General features: G+C 40.4%; 1 protein-coding gene across 2 annotated transcripts in view; it reads right to left on the reverse strand.

Moving 5' to 3' along the window:
- Window positions 1-1045: 1045 nt before the first annotated feature.
- USP47 (ubiquitin specific peptidase 47) overlaps window positions 1046-16173 on the reverse strand; it is a 32553-nt gene continuing 17425 nt past the window's right edge. For both annotated transcript variants that reach the window (XM_058025781.1, XM_058025780.1), the window contains exons 14-26: window positions 15715-15819; window positions 14161-14368; window positions 13633-13748; window positions 12598-12717; window positions 10592-11375; window positions 8814-8989; window positions 8572-8652; window positions 7425-7540; window positions 6599-6717; window positions 5000-5130; window positions 3627-3674; window positions 3405-3535; window positions 1046-2451 (exon numbers count right to left, since the gene is read on the reverse strand). In XM_058025781.1, the coding sequence (XP_057881764.1) occupies window positions 2277-2451; window positions 3405-3535; window positions 3627-3674; window positions 5000-5130; window positions 6599-6717; window positions 7425-7540; window positions 8572-8652; window positions 8814-8989; window positions 10592-11375; window positions 12598-12717; window positions 13633-13748; window positions 14161-14368; window positions 15715-15819 (2310 nt within the window). In that variant the 3' untranslated portion in view covers window positions 1046-2276. The remainder of the gene's footprint in view (window positions 2452-3404; window positions 3536-3626; window positions 3675-4999; window positions 5131-6598; window positions 6718-7424; window positions 7541-8571; window positions 8653-8813; window positions 8990-10591; window positions 11376-12597; window positions 12718-13632; window positions 13749-14160; window positions 14369-15714; window positions 15820-16173) is intronic.

Here is a 16173-nt window from a genome sequence, read left to right on the forward strand (position 1 = left end):
TAATGGGCAAAGCTCCACGTGCGAGGGGCAGGGCCCCATGCCTGAGGGGCGGGGCTCCATGTGTTTGGCTTCGAGCTCCATGTGTGAGAGGCAGGGCCCCATGTGTGAGGGAAGGGGCTCCGTGTGTGAGGGGCGGGGATCCATGCAGTGAGGGGCACAGCTCCATGTGCGAGGGATGGGGCTCCATGTGTGAGGGACAGGGGTCCAGGAAGTGATGGGCAGGGCTCCAGGCAGTGAGGGGCAGGGCCCCATGTATGTGGGAAGAGGCTCCATGTGTGAAGGGCGGGGCTCTAGGCAGTGATGGGCCGTGCTCCATTTTTGAGGGGCAGTGCTCCAGGCAGTGCGGGGCAGGGCCCCATGTGTGAGGGAAGGGTCTCCATGTGTGATGGGCGGGGACATAGGGAGTGAGGGGCGAGGCTCCATGTGTTAGGCGCAGGGCTTCAGGGAGTGAGGGGCAGGGCTCCATGTGTCGGGGTCGGGGCTCCATGTGTGAGGGGCAGGGCCCTATGTGTGAGGGAAAGGGCTCCACGTGTGAGGGACAGAGATCCACGCAGTGAGGGGCGGGGGTCTTGGCAGTGATGAGTGGGTCTCCATGTGTTAGGGGCAGGGCTCCATGTGTGAGGGGCAGGGCCCCAGGCGGGGATGGGCGGGGCTTCATGTGGCTGCTTCCCAAGCTGCCACATCCCTCAGCATTTTTAGGTTGCTGTAGGCCAGCATGGATGGAAGAACTGAAGGTTCTGTTACTGAACATCCCTTTCCCACTGCAGCAGAATTTAGCTGCCAGTCATACTTGGGACTTGGAGGTTCCACTGGTGAGAAACTGAGTTGTAGAAAAGGAAACTCAGAGCTGAAGCAAAATGTGGTGTGAATGTAAAGAGGAGCAGCAGCCAGGCCATGAACCAGTTCCTGTCACACTCTGTACATGGAGGGGGTGTGCACATACACACAAACACACAGCCTTGCAATTCCAGCACTGCCTTGGGAAGTCTGTAATTCCATGAAACAGTTCCATAATTTTTAAAATAAAAAACACAGCATTTAATGATTAAAATAACACAACAGAATGAACAAATGTTTTATTGGCATGTTCATTGTTGTAAACAGCATCTGGCATGAAAAAGTTTACCAAAATCTTTTGATTGTTATAAATTAGGTGGTTTTTCCAAAAACTATGGAGAATTGTTCTCTATTGATCTTTATGGACCAAAGCAAAAAATTGCTGTTCCTAGGCTTTGCAATGAAATCATGTTGACTGCATCAGTCTTTGCACCACAGCCTGACCTACTGAGTTCGTACGTTGAGGTGTTAAGAGGTTGCCCCAATATTTGACTACATATAGCTATGGAATCAACTCTGGGAAAAAATAAACTGGACTTTCAGCAGGTGGAGAAGATGCAAACTTGTAATAGTCTTAAAAACAAAATGTACAAAAAGTAGCAGAACAGAACAAAAACTTCATTAACAAGGGGAAGTACAACCCTAAAGTACCCAGCATCGTCAAACATAAAATGAATACAAATTTAAATAGGCAACTACCAAATGTACACAATGAATGTTGATATGTGTAAAGAATAGCATGGTAAATAGCTGAACTGCAGTTCTGGTAAATGGATAGGGCAGATTTTATTTACACACTGAACGCAATACACTAGAGCTGCTCATCGGTAACCTATTAAAAACCACTTTACCTTACAACAGCACTTCTGCAAACAAACAAGGCCTGCCAGCAGCTTCCTGCAGACACTCTCTGACCCCCTGTTTTATGGAAGAATATTCTAAAACCTGACACTTGCAGCACTCCCACGCCCGGCCCTTCCCCGCCGCTGTCCTAGAACCAATGAGTTAACATCTACTCCAGACTCTCTGATGAGGTAATGCGTGTATCAGTGAAACAAACAGAAAAGGATTCTTTCATGGCCTTTGCACAGCTTTTATTATTAAGCTATGAGTATCCTGTTGGAGGCTAGTTTCACTAGCTACTATGTGCACACTGTCCTCAACAATTTCCACTCGTTTCCCTCCCCGCCCACTTTTGAGTTCTAATCTTTTATTTGCACATCCCTTTTAGCTTTACAGTACATGTGACTCTAGTGCACAACATGATTCCAAGTCCCACGGAGGCCAGCGGGCGCTGCCTGCGGCCGGCCCCGCCCGGCTGTGCTGGTGTCAGCGCTTTACACCTAATGAATGTCCTGCCGTAATGGCACTACACAGTAGTAGTGAACCTTTTGATTGGAAACAAAAAAAATTCCCCAGGGAAAATGCTATAGCAAGTATCAGTCTTGAGTCAAATCTTTATTTGGTGCTCCATCCAGATAAATTTTTAGTGCTTTTTCTTTACGGGGAGAGTAGGTTACCCGGTGTCCAGTTTTCTGGAGTCTGCTGCTTTCTTTTTTCATCAGTTCATTTCTTTGCTCATCTGTTAATTCCATTAATTCTTCAGTTTTATCCCTAAAATGTAAACATATGTTCAAATTCAGATCAATACAGTAAGCACAAGCAGACTTCTGGGGTTTTTTCGGCTTGGAGCAACTTCATAAAAACCACAACTAAGCATAATATTTCTTAGGGATTGCTTTATTCTGCAGGAACAGGCAATGTGTCCAAACCTGCTTTTCCAGCAGAAACATTCAGTGTTCTGCCTGACTACAAACCAGGGCAAGAAACAAGCCCATACTCCTCCATCTCCCTTACATTACTCCTGTTCTTTACAGACAACCATAGCTCTGCTTTGCTTTTGGTCTCAGTGCCAACAGCTGGAAGCTGTGTGTTAGCCAGCCCTCACCAGATGTTCTCCCAAGTCATTTTCATCAGGACCAGCACATTATTAACCAGCTGGTTTTCCCCAGCCCACATGCCATTATGCAAATTGCCACAGCAATGTGTCCATGAGGCTGCCCCACCAAGTTTAGGAGAAATGACAATATTCAAGCTCTCAGTCCTCAACTCCTGCCCTCAGCTGATCAACATTTCCCACATTAACAGAGTTTTTAGCATAACAGGCTTTTTAAAAATAATCCATACTAATTTCTCAAAGGAATAAACTCAGATAATAAATCCTTGCTCTCCAAAACCTACAGCAAGACTCTCACTAACTCCACATGGGATATGGTTCTATTTTAAGAAATTAAATCCAGATACACACTCAAGCATAACAACTAGCTTTAATATCAGTGGTTCAGGAGGGAGGATTGAGTAAAAAGACACAGTTCTTGTTTTCTTAACCTTAATTAATATTCAGGCTTTTAGGAAGCTGAGGAGCACAAATATTTCAGCTGAATATTTCAAACCTTTTCTTTAAGGTAACAAAGGGTATTTTATGTTCCTGTCCATTACATCACCCCACAAATGTTAACCACAGGGGGTTTTTTGCACTGTTTATTATACTGTAATGAAATACACACCTATAAAATATTACTGCACCATCATCACAAATGTACAGAGGCCAGACATTCAATGTAGATACTTTTGGATTCCAGTCCAAGTCTTGATGAATCTCTAGTATGGAAATGTCACAGGGAAAGGTTCCTCTACCCTGAAAAAAGCAATTGCTTAGTGAATACAATAAAACTCATAATCACACATCTGTACTATTAAAGGGTAAAAAACCATAAAATTTTACTTACCTTTGCAAATTCAATGTTTTCTAAGGGTATTCCACTTATTTCACTTAGCTGTGAAGAGAAATGGTGCATTTAACACTATTCCAAAGCAACATTACAGTGTCTACATAAAGTGAACAGCTGCCAAATCTAGAAGCTGAATTATCTGCAAGTCCTCCAATGTACAAAACTGAAGTGACAAGTACACATTCTTAACATTTCTGACGTTACCAGTGTGTCACAAGTGACGCTTGCTGTGACAGCATTTCATCACACTTCTCTTAATACTGAAGGGGAGACAAAAAAAGTTCATAGAAACAATTAATTCATAACATTCAAGTTCCAAGATACAAAGAGACCAAGTGCCTCAAGTTAAACCCCGTGTCACATGGAAGGTGTTATCCAGTCAATCTGGGAGCAGGCACAGCTGGAAAGTATGCATGACTAAGATCCACCTCCACACACCTGCACTTCCTACCAGAACTTTAAGAAAGAAAATTGCTCCCTGCACATCAATTCTTAAGGCAAGAAAACAAGGCAGCCAACTCTTTCTTCAGACACAAGTGAGGAGGAATTCTTGACTGCATGCAAGAACCTTCATTTCTACCTGAGGAATGCAAGAAGGCAGCCCATAGCTTAATCTGTACAACATAAACCCAGCCTGTGAACTACCACCCCTAATTTATGAATTCTCAGGGTCAATGACACCAGAGTTTTTACTGGCCTCAACATCCAAGGTGGCCTCCTAACAACTGGGTATTGCCATGTATAAATAAACATTTCTCCAAGTGTGGAACCCTGTGATACATGAATTAACAAAACAGTTTCAGATTTCTGCTGGCATGACACAGGTCTGCTTACCTGTTAGAGCATCCTGACCTTGAGTAAAACCAAACCATACCACAGCCACACTTTTTTCCAACCAAAACATAGTTCAGCCTACTTGATACAGCAACAGTTGTTAAATTCAAATATGAGGAGGCTGAAAGGTTTGGTATTTTGGAATAACAAAACATTAACATGAAAAAACACCAAGAGGCAATAGCTCAGCTTTTCTTTCTTTTCTTTTGGGGCAATAGCTCAGCTTTTCTTTCATGTGTGTTTTCTGATGATAAGGGACAAAGGTACTATTAAGCTGCTTAAACTTCACGATGTGACTTTTTTTGCATCTATTCACTCAAATACTTTCAGACCAGACCATTAGGTGAAACTAAGAAATAAAGTTGATAATTCAAGTGGTTTGGTAATGGGATGGGATAGGTTATCAGTTCCCAGGGAAAAATAATCACCACACAACAAGATTTTTGAGGCTGTGACATCCTTGTGCTTCCCACCAGAGAACATCAATAAGGCTCTTTGGTCATCACAAGAAACTTGCATCATATTACACATTTTACCTTCTCTTTTAATTCTTCAACACTGCTGCTTTCTAGTACTACTTCCTGGAAAGAATCTAATTTCATCTCTGACGGCCTCCATCGTCTCGATAAAACAGCAAGCTGTGACATGGATTTCATCTTTTCTACTCCTAGCAAAGAAAGAAATTTTTTGTATTAACATTGCAAAATATCCTATTTTAAATTAGAGTTTGTCCATAGCTTAAAGATACTTTAATATGGAAGACTGCCCTAGAGATACATGCACAAATCAAGTGACCCAGTGTGCTGCAAGCAGTTCACTTGTAAAAAAGGGGAAGAGGAAAAGACTATGATTTAGTTGAAATTTTCTGTTACCAGCTCCTATCAATGAATTTTTCATGGGCAGAATCTCTTTGAAGCCATAGGGCTGTTGCCATAAAGCCCAGCTCAGTTATCCATGGCAGATCTGTCCCCCTAACCAGAGGCTGACTCCAGATCTGGCATCTGCACAAGACCTTCCTCAGCTATCTGGTATTTCTTCATGTGCTTCACCTCCTTTACCAAAATAAGCTTTTCCCTTTTAACTTCTAGATTTCCCTCACCAATTCTACACTTGTTACTCAAATAATCTTTTCACCCACCACCTTCAAGAGTTTCAGTATTTGCTGCCTCCAGCCTTTTAATACCTTGTTCCAGGTTTCAGAGCGGTCTCTGGCTGATGGAACAATACTGTTTATATTACAATTAGATAAGCAGAAATGATATCCAAGGAGTGATTTATTTTTTATTTTAATTAGCCTATAATTTCATCATCTAGCATGCAGAACATGAGGATTAGACATTTATGTCTAACATTACATGTTTGTTTTGGTGGAAACTGTTGCAGAACACTTGGAAGCCCTGTAATCTGCAAGGTGAGTTAGGTGGGCTCCAGTGTCTAAAGCTGTATCCCCAAGACCTACTCACTACTGAAACAGTACAGCAGGAGCTGAACAAAATTTTTTAATAAAAATTTTGAGCTGTAAAGTCTGAACTACAGCAGGAGCTGATACATATGTCCAAAAGAATCTGCAGGCTTCCTGAATCTCCGGGTTCATTTCAAATTTTGATACCTTCCTTGGCATAATTCTATTAAAACTGAAAATACCAGAATTGAACACAGCTCCCAAAATACCTGACTAAGAGCTAAGTGAGACTTCTTAAACCAGGTATGCCTAGGAAGAACATTCCTGAGTGAATGGAATTCACATTCTTCATCTATACATTAACTGCAGTACCTGTTAATCTAGAGGCCAAAGAGCATGGCCCATTTTTCTTACCTTTAAATTACTTTTGAATTCAGAATCAAAATTTTAAGTGTACATGCAAAAGAATGCTTAAGAAATGGCATAAATTAAATTATATTTAAGCAGAATTTCAGAAACATTCTGCTCTCTCATCTTTGATTCCAAAATTGTTTTGATGAACAGAAGCTTTGGTTCCAAATTCCTTGACAGAAGTGTTTTCAATCCTGTCTGAAAATTACTAAATGACTGAACTGCTGGGCCAACTTAAATTATACAAATGCATTATGTATCTGCATGTACATATTTCAGCTACCTAGTCATCACTAATACTAATTTAAAAAGAAATCATTACCATCAAGTATTTCTAAGAAGACCTCCCAGTTGCTGGAAATATTGATATCTTCTTCATAGATATGATAATCCAGAAACACAGTGCCTGGATTCTTCCAGGTTTTCTTTCGTAGGCGAAACCTATAAATACATCACAAAAAACCCCAGTGAGAGTTTCTATCTGCTCATGAACACTTAGCACTGGCAGAGATCAAAACTGAGTATTTTCTGACAAAACACAAATACTACAACTCATTGATTCAAGGCTTGGTGAAGTTTAACAGGAACAAGTTTAATGTTCAGGAGAAATCCTGACAGCAGGGCATCACTGCTGGCTTAGTGCTGAATCATTCATAAACACAAGGGAAACAAGTTTGTATTGCACTTGTTCAATGCAGGAAATATGAAGGGATTTAAAGGAAGAAAACCATTTCCTAATTAGGGATTACCCAATTATGGTAAAGGGCAGATAGCCCAGATCAGTGCTGTACACTCACACAGTGATGCTGCACAAGCAGTTTGCTGCAGTGATCTATGCTGGGCTTGCATGTAGAGAGCAGGTGGCTCTTTTAAGAACTGATTTACTTAACACCCCCCTTTCTGAAGGAAATCATCATTAGAGAGATCTAAAGCTGCAGATATATTGCAAGCAATTCTATGTAAATGTTACCCCCTACAGAATTCATTTTATGTGAGATGAAAGTAAAGAATTGCTGAATTAGTGTTTGCATTCACAAACTGATTCAAAGACCAGAGCAATTTATTTCTGCTTCTTTCATTATTTTCTTTCTCCACAAGAGGAAAGAAATCCCCAAACACATTTTAAAATGATATTTCATCAGGTTTACCTGTCAATTGTCAAGTCTAGGCCACATTGTTCTCGAAGCTGAGGAAGCAGCTCCTCTTTGGACTGTCGGACAGTCATTCCTTTAGCAAAAACTGCGTCTAGAAGAAACTTGCATGGCTGTGAACATAAATAAAAAGAGATAAAGGACAGAATTCTTTCAAACAGAAAACTGTACCACTGTTTATGCCTTGTGACCCGTCCCATCCACATGGCAAAAAGATCAGCAAGTTTCTTGTTAACAAGGTAGGCAATGAATTCACTAATATGGGGTGGAACTAATTAGTGTAGCAGCAGCCCTTTGGTAGGGCACTCCAACCCTCTGCCTGCCTGTGCAGAAATACTGCCTGTGCTCTACTGCTAATGCTACCATTACATTCACATTCCACACAATGGCAAAGGAGCTTTCAAATTAAATAAGCCACACCATCATAAAAATGCCATTTTGTTGGCTTTCATGATCAGACACAGCTCCATCCATGGAAGTTGCTTTTAAATTTATCTTATTCCCTGCTTTAGCAGTTCAGCTTAGTCTCTTATCCATTATTAATACATCTTCTGCAATTTTGTCCAAAAAATAAAATTGAAGTGCATACAAAATCAACTTCTAAAGACTGCAATCTATCCAGTCCACAATCTATATAACCACTTCTGTATTTTTCATGTCCCAGAAGATGTAACAAGCATGAGCTGCCTTACTGCAAAAGAGGCACTTTTGTTTCAGCCTTGCCTTATGCAGACGGACCATTACCCAGATAACCCTCCTGACCAGCACTATCTGCAGCACATGAATGGGATGAATTAGATCAGTTCAGCATCACTGGAAACCACAGCCACAAGCAAACAGTTTCTTCTTTGGAGAGAAGGCTACATGACTGTCACACTTTTAAGGGAAACAAAGAAAGGATTCACTTGTTCTCCATTTACACTACAGAAATAGAGACACTTGAGAGATAGTGTAAATCACATTCCAAATGCTTACTTGGAACAGAAATAATCTCTTAACTTCCTCTCTAAATCCTTTCTATATCCCTTGTGGAGAAATATGAAGAAAAGCAGTTTCATTTTTTTCTGAGATTTCGAAGCAAAACCTCGGCCAAGGCACACACCAATATTTTCATGAATCAGCATTGAAACATGCAATGCCTTACCTCAGGCTCATTTACCAAGAGTTGATAGACTTTGACTCTGTATTCACCCTTCTTAAGGGCTCTTCCAAGTCTAATAGTTATCTAGAATGCAAAAGGAATATCTGTTAGAACTGGTATCAAAATCAGAATTGTGTTTTGTAACGTGCTACCAAGACCAAAAGAATTCTTTCACCTGTTACAAATTAACTTTATCTATATTGTACCAATATACTTTCAATGATTGAAAATAACTTCTAAACAACCTTATTGTCATCAGAAAATGATGAAAGGGTCTCATTCAGCCGAACACTCTCAAACTCTTGATTGCTGGCATAGACTCTAAAGACTTTGAAGTGAGAAGATGGAACTCCAACAAAAGGCTCCAAGTGTTGCTTGAAGGCAGACAGTGTAATTCTTTTATCAACATGCACCATCAGCCCTAAGCAAAAATAAAGATTAAAAATGGTATGAAACACCTTGCTACAAAAAAAAGCACTCACATACAATTGTCATATATTCAGAGTTAGCACTTGCAGCAAAAGAGCACTGAAAAGCCTGAATTATGGTTACTGGCTACATTTACACTTTATCTAATGATGTTATCATAACCTTTAAAAACTTTTCTATATTTTAAGTGGTTATGGGCAGATATTTCTGGGGGACACAGCAGTTGAGGAAACAAACAGAATTCCATGGAGCAACTGCTAAATCCTCCTCCATCTTTCTCTGCCTCAAAGGACAGGGAGCTGCTTTGGTGCTGGGACTGGCTGGGCACAGCCACCCAGCCCCTTCTATATTCCTTCCTGGCATTCAGCATTAAAAAGGTAAATTGTGTTCTGGAAGGCCACAGGCTATCACAAGACAAGCTCAAATCCAGATTAAGGGACTTTTTCATGGAATAATGGTGTTATTAAGGAACAACTGTAGTAACATTAAATTCTGGAATGTAAAGGGAATAGTTACCTTTAGAAATTGTTCTTCTTAATACATGCAATTTGTACTACACTACAAACTATATCATGATTTATGTAACTTCATGACACTCCAGAATAAATTATCCAGAATACTGAAGTGAACAAATAAATAATTTGAATTATATTAAAAATAAAAGAAAGCTTTCTCCTCAGGATAATTGTTATGTGTACTATGATAACATCAAAATTACTGCAAACAAGTAGTTCCTGAATCCAACTAGACCAACCAAAACAAAACAGGCAAAAATGAAAGCAGTTCAGAATTAGCCCTAAAGAAAGACCATTCCAAGCTAAAGGAGTCATTTTATCAAAGCTTTAGTAGATGCAAATCAATTTCTCTGTGAGAAACTCTTCTTTATCTATTATTATTACAATCAGATTTCTGGATTGACATGAAAGCCTTTGCCTTTGAAAATATTTATCTTACATCCTATTATTCTTCTATTATTATTCCATTAGTTATAAAGCACATGCAGGTACAGAGAGTTGTTGAAATTATTTATTTTTTATGACAATTATATACCACTTAGGCTCTTACACTGCACTTGTTTGGATACTTTCATGTCAGCCATATGCCTCGCTGTACCCACTGCATTTCAGTTAGTGAATTAAATCATCAATATCAAGTGTATTTGAGTTTTCTTTACAGTCAAATGACTAAGGCTTTTCAGGTTTGTTAGCCTAAATGGTAACAGAAATATGCTGTTTTAACCACATTAAATAAGTGCATTCTGAAACAGGTGAATCAGCAGCAGCAGATGTAACTATGATCCTTTCACTAGAAGGCAACTCAGCTTGCTCTTCAGGGAACACCATCAATACACTTAAGCAGAGGTTCATTTTCTTAGAAACAAAAGAGTAAGACACTTTTCAAATATGTAATCACTTATAATAAGATCAAAATAGATTTTTGCTGAACATCACATCCTGTCAGCACTTCCATTAGCTTTAATTTGACATTATAATCAAGTTTTTCAATGCTGCCATTAGACGTATTTAACACGGCACATAAATTAAGTAGTAAAACCCACAGAATTCTTTTAAGACACTTAAAAAAGAATACATACATTTCTGCCCTTCTCCTGAACCCTCCTCTGCAGTGTAGGGCTCTGATTTAAAGTACATATACTGTGCTTCTCCTCTGCTCTTGCCACTTTCATCATATTCACTGTCTGTTCCAGAATCCTCTTCTGCTGTGTCCCAGGTTTCCTTCTTGCCCTGATTGGCCTTTGATCGCCTGCTGCTGGTGATGCTGTGGGAGTCCAGCCCGTTGGCCAGGGGCAGGGGGGCATTGTCCACGTTGCACAGAGTGTCACTGCTGTGGCTGGAGCTGAGGATGTCACTGTCCACTGAACTCGTACTCCTGTCGTTGTTGACATCCGAGTCCGACCGCTCCTCGGACTGCAGATTCTCTGCATCAGAAATCTGAATTTGGTTGTCAAGTTCTCTGTTTTCTGCTGATGCTGAAGAGTCTATTTCATTTAAAGGTGACTCAATGTTTTCAAAATCACTGGCTTCTGTGCTTTTGCTGCTGTCTCCATTATCTCCCTCATGCTGCTGCTGTTGCTGCAGGGACAAGCTTTTAAGTTTTTCAGTGCTTTCTTCCAAAATCGCCTCTACGGATTTCATATTACCTACAGGTCCTTTTACTCTTTCACAAGGTTCCTCCAAGTTGCCTGCAGCCCCAGCAGACTTCTGATAAAGGGCCCGTCGGAGCTGAGAGCCAGGAGCTTGCTCTGGCAATGACACATACAGTCTGATGGTGTTTGCGTGGCGATCCAGAAGCTTCCACAGCTGCGAGTCTGTGTATGTGACGTGGCGGTCCAAGGACTCTGAGCTTTCAATGAACACCTGAACAGGAAAGAAGTGTTGTACCATGTAGTGTTCTTTTAAACAAATGCAACAGCAAACACGGGGTTGAGCACACATTAGAAATAATGCCATCAAGAAACATCCCTTTTAATCAAAATGTTAAAATACACGCTTAGAAAAAGACAGACCAAGGAGTCTGCAGTACAATAATGATTTCACTTTTCCTTGTTTACATAACCATGTTTAAGACTGGAGTGAACTGTAAGCAGACTGACAAGCTGCAGGAAACACATCCAGAGCACACCACGTGCATCCTTCACCTGTGCACAGCACTGTTATGGCAGCAATGAGACCCACCACTGCAGCAGACTGTCTTTACTTTCTAGTACAGTGTCATAAGAAGTTTTAAATGTATACATGTCCAACAATAGTGCAAATTAAATGGCTCTCTTCCCTTTGTCAAAGGGCTCCATGTTGTAGCAACATTGATTGAGAAAGGCCTCTAAGTAACTGAATAGCAACTCAGTGCCACTGTTCTGCTCAGCTGTGAGCCATCCAAGTCTTCCTTAATCTTCCTTCATCAAGATGATTTAATATTGAGCTTCAACATCAGAGACAGAGGATGTGCAAAATGTGCTAAAAGATGGGCTATTTCTACAGCAGTAAAAAAGGGCAATGTATGCATTTAAAATGTTAAAGTTATTTGAGTGCTAAGTTACTCTTCTTCTGAGTTCATCATACAATTATTATTGGAAATATTTATTAAAAGTCTTTTTTGAAAAAATAATGTAAATTGTCCAGGGGGAATCTTCACAGTGAATACTACTGAGTTTAAGATGGAAACCCACCAAAAACTTGCTTTTAGTTTTGATATTTGTTTCTTAGGAAGTTTAATACTACTAAGAGCAGGTACAGTTGTTCAGGTGTTTTTAGCAAACACATCCATAGCAGGTTTCATAGTCTGATCCCTAAGAATGCTTGACTTTTAACAGTGTTCTTCACAAGGCTGTTAAGCTCAGCATCATCTGAACCAGAGTAACAGCCACATGTCTGATTCTCAGTCCACTCTCTCCTATGCACATTTGGTTTCATAAATTGCCTAGAGTACTCACCAGCACCACTGTACCAGGCACAGAAACCCACACACTACAGAGCAAAATCCGGGACAGTTATCCATTATCAATTCCTGTCCATGCCTTTTATAACACAACAGGTAACCACAAACACAAGGAATGAACAATTCAAGAAACAGAGGAGGTACCTTGTTGCTCCTAAAAAAGCCTTCAGCTTTCAGAGTTTTGCTGGAGACGTTCAGCAGCCGCAGGTCGTTGTAGCAGCGCTCCAGCACCACCCGCATGGTTTCAGCAGGCAGGTGTGTGGCCTAAAGCAGGACATGGACAGAACATGGGCATCACACATGCCTTCAAAACTGAAAAAGCTGCTGCATTTCTGGGATTATTCACTGGGAAAGGAGCAGGTTTGTTCATCAACTTGGAAATTGCAAAAGAGAACACGGGGGGAAGATCTCCCAAACCTGTTCAGTCCCAGTACCCTTCCTCCACCCTTTAATATGTAGTAAGTGTCAGTTTTCCCAAAAGGTCAGAAGCATAAAATGGCCTGGCTTTGCAGAGAAGTGGAAAATCATTTATGACAATGGTCTTATCTTTAACGTATGAACCAACTGAAAATTAAAAATATTCTTGAACAACAGGTTTTGCACACTATTCACTTAATTCTTAGACTGAACTCAAATTCCTGGAATCATATTTTATAACAAATATTATGAACTTACACCAACTACTGAATTATTTTACACAGAAATGTGCAAATGCAATCTGTGTCTTCCAATGCAACGGAAGCAGTAATGTCCCTTGGTTTCAAACCATGTAAAAATCAATTTGCATCTTGGTAACACGGGGCTACTGGGAAGAAAAGGATTGTAATATAGATGTGGACAGCTTTGGATGTTGGGTGTCAAATGCTAAAGCTGGGGGAAGTTACACTTAGGTTCAGTTGTGTGGTAACAGTTCATTAGTTGTGTCACCAGCTGGACTCTCAGTGAGGATGTTAAAGGTACTAACTCTGCATGGAAGCAAGAAGCAGCCTGCTGCTCTCAGCAGGAGTGAGCAGATGGACAAACTCAGCTGTAGCTTCTAACTGAACCCTGCTGGACAGGACTCACAGCATGATCTGCAAAAGGTGCAGGCTCTCATTTGAGGTATGGAAATCATGACACACTTCACAGTGACAACAAATGAAAACTCTGTAACACAAGTCCATAAGGACTGTAAAGTACCTTTGAAATGAGCTGTTTGAACTCTGACACCGTTTGATTCAAATAAGCTCGCACACTTATTGGAGGAGCAACAGATTCAGTCTTCAGGTCGACTACGTGAACCTTTACCATGACCTCTGCAGGAGGAGAAAAAAGAAAACAAAGTCACACATATACACAGAGAAAATTCAACAGACAAAGAAAACACATGAATGTTTATCTGATGTAATAATTAAGGGGCTGCATTAAATACAAACAGTGAAAACTCAAAAAGCAGTCCAATTTCAGAATTACATTTTTTGATCAAATTTAATGCCAAAAAAGAAAAAACCTTCCAGTTTGGCAAATTTTAGTATACCTTAGACCTGCTTCAACTAGAAGCAAAGTCAGCAGCACAGTACATTATGTAGTTCTGAATATTGACTGTAAAATCTAGGTTTTTTTCTTGCAACATCTCATACTGAAGCTGTTTTGCAGCTCTGTGCTTGTGCCATCACACAATATAGATAAGGATAGACTAAAAGCATATATTGCAATTATATATCTTACCACCAGGTTTATAGCACTGGAAAACTTGGTCAGGCCTTCTTGTTTCCAACAGCAAGTCAAACATGTAGGTTGACTTGACCCCTCCAAGTAACAAACCCATTGGGGTATCCTCTTCTCCTTCGTACGAGCGCTCCAAGTAGTCATGGAACTCATCATATTTGACAAGGCGACAGCAGCTCAAGGGAACAGCCTCTTCTAAATCCATCAGCTGCAATGTGCACACACAGAACCCCCCTAACATCAGTAACAGCTTAGCTCTGAGTTTAGTTCTTAACCTGCAAGCTAGAAATACCTCACTGTGCGTACATCCAAGAACCCCTTGAATTCACAACAGCCATTGTGGTTTTAGAAAACACATCACAGATATTTTGCAATATAGATACATGTTATATATGCATTTATACATGCAATATATATACATGTTTCCAAATTCAAATAGATGTGTTGTTGTTATATTTCCTCGAGTCCCATATCTTCTCTCGGTGTTTTCTTATGGCTGCAGATCTTCACAGCATGGACTCCTTCTGCATGTGGTTCCTTCTTAGTCAGGGCTCCTCCCAGGCTCTCCCTGACTGGCCAACCCACTCCCTTTTATCCCAGCTACCTTCACTAGCCACAGCTGCAGCCCAGTGAAAGACATTGCAGCTGCAGCCCATCAAGATCAACTGGCACCTACTGGGGCAAGGCCTATATACAGATATTGAAGTACAATATAGATGTTTTACTGGCACTCAAAGGCCACCTCTACTATATAGATGCCTGCATGAAAATGCAGAAAAGAGGGAATTTTGAAAAGTATGTACAGAGGCACATGAAGACATTTCCCAGAAGTATTTTCAGAGGAATATATTGCCTATCACTTCTACCAGATGGCATCTTTGAGGCTGGAGGGAGTCACATCCACTAACTGTGCATCTCAAGAAGATGTCAGCACATCCCAAATATGTAAATACCTTGCTGGTGCTCTCCTAGCCAAAAACATACACAGCAAGAAGCAAGGAGTACAAGTAGGTGAGAAAAAATTGATGTCTTCAGCCCCCACCTGTTTGAGGAAGGCAGAGATCAAACAGGCCTTGGTGTTCACTCCTGTTACTGAATTAGCTACCCAGGAAGATTCTTGAGAATCTTCTGTTATTATGTATCTAATATAAGGTTTTTTACTGCAATGCCAATAAAAGTGTTCAGAATTCTTTCAATTTGCTGAGGTCATAGTGAGTTAACAGCAACTCTCACTGTCTGAGTTTAAAACAAGGGTATGCCAGATCATACTGCTTTCTACAAGGGCAGGCTGCATCACTCCAATCAGCAATCAGCTGACAGCTACCGGCAGAAAACTTCATCAATAATGACAAACTAGAACACCTTTAAAAAAACAAAACCAAAAAAACCCATTATACAGAACTTCCCAAGAAGCAGCCTCCAAAACCAACCCCCCAAAAAATCCCCACAGCCAAGCCCTCTCAAACACTCCCACAGTATTACCAATTAAAAATCTGAAGACACAAAGCAGAAATCACTACAAACAATTTAACTATTCTGTTACACATGGCATACCTTGTAAGCTATTTCCACAGCTTCCTTCAGTGTTCTGTCCTTATGAACTTCCAATTTGTTCTCCATCATTATTTGCTTTGTAGGATGCATGCAGAATAATTTAATCTATGCAATACAAAAGGAAGAAAAATTATCATGAAGGCATTTTCAAATGTCTTTCCATTGAAGTTGAAAACACCATATCCATGCAATCTAATATGAAATACACCTTTAGCTCTGCTTCAGCTGTGGCATAGTTTCCTTTCAGCTGGTTATACAACTGCAGACAGAGTATGTCAAAGGCACATGAGGTATTTGTGTGCATACGAATCTTTCTCCCAGCTAGGGTACAGCTTCTATAACCAGAACATCTTGTGGGCACAGGCAGTGAGCAAATGCTCCAAAGCCAAATGCACATATGAACAATGAATGTGAAATTCCTTTTTTGCATAGAGAGTTACACATTTTGCAGTGAGAGAA

Source organism: Melospiza georgiana, chromosome 6, assembly GCF_028018845.1.
Source record: "Melospiza georgiana isolate bMelGeo1 chromosome 6, bMelGeo1.pri, whole genome shotgun sequence".
Lineage (NCBI taxonomy): Eukaryota > Metazoa > Chordata > Aves > Passeriformes > Passerellidae > Melospiza > Melospiza georgiana.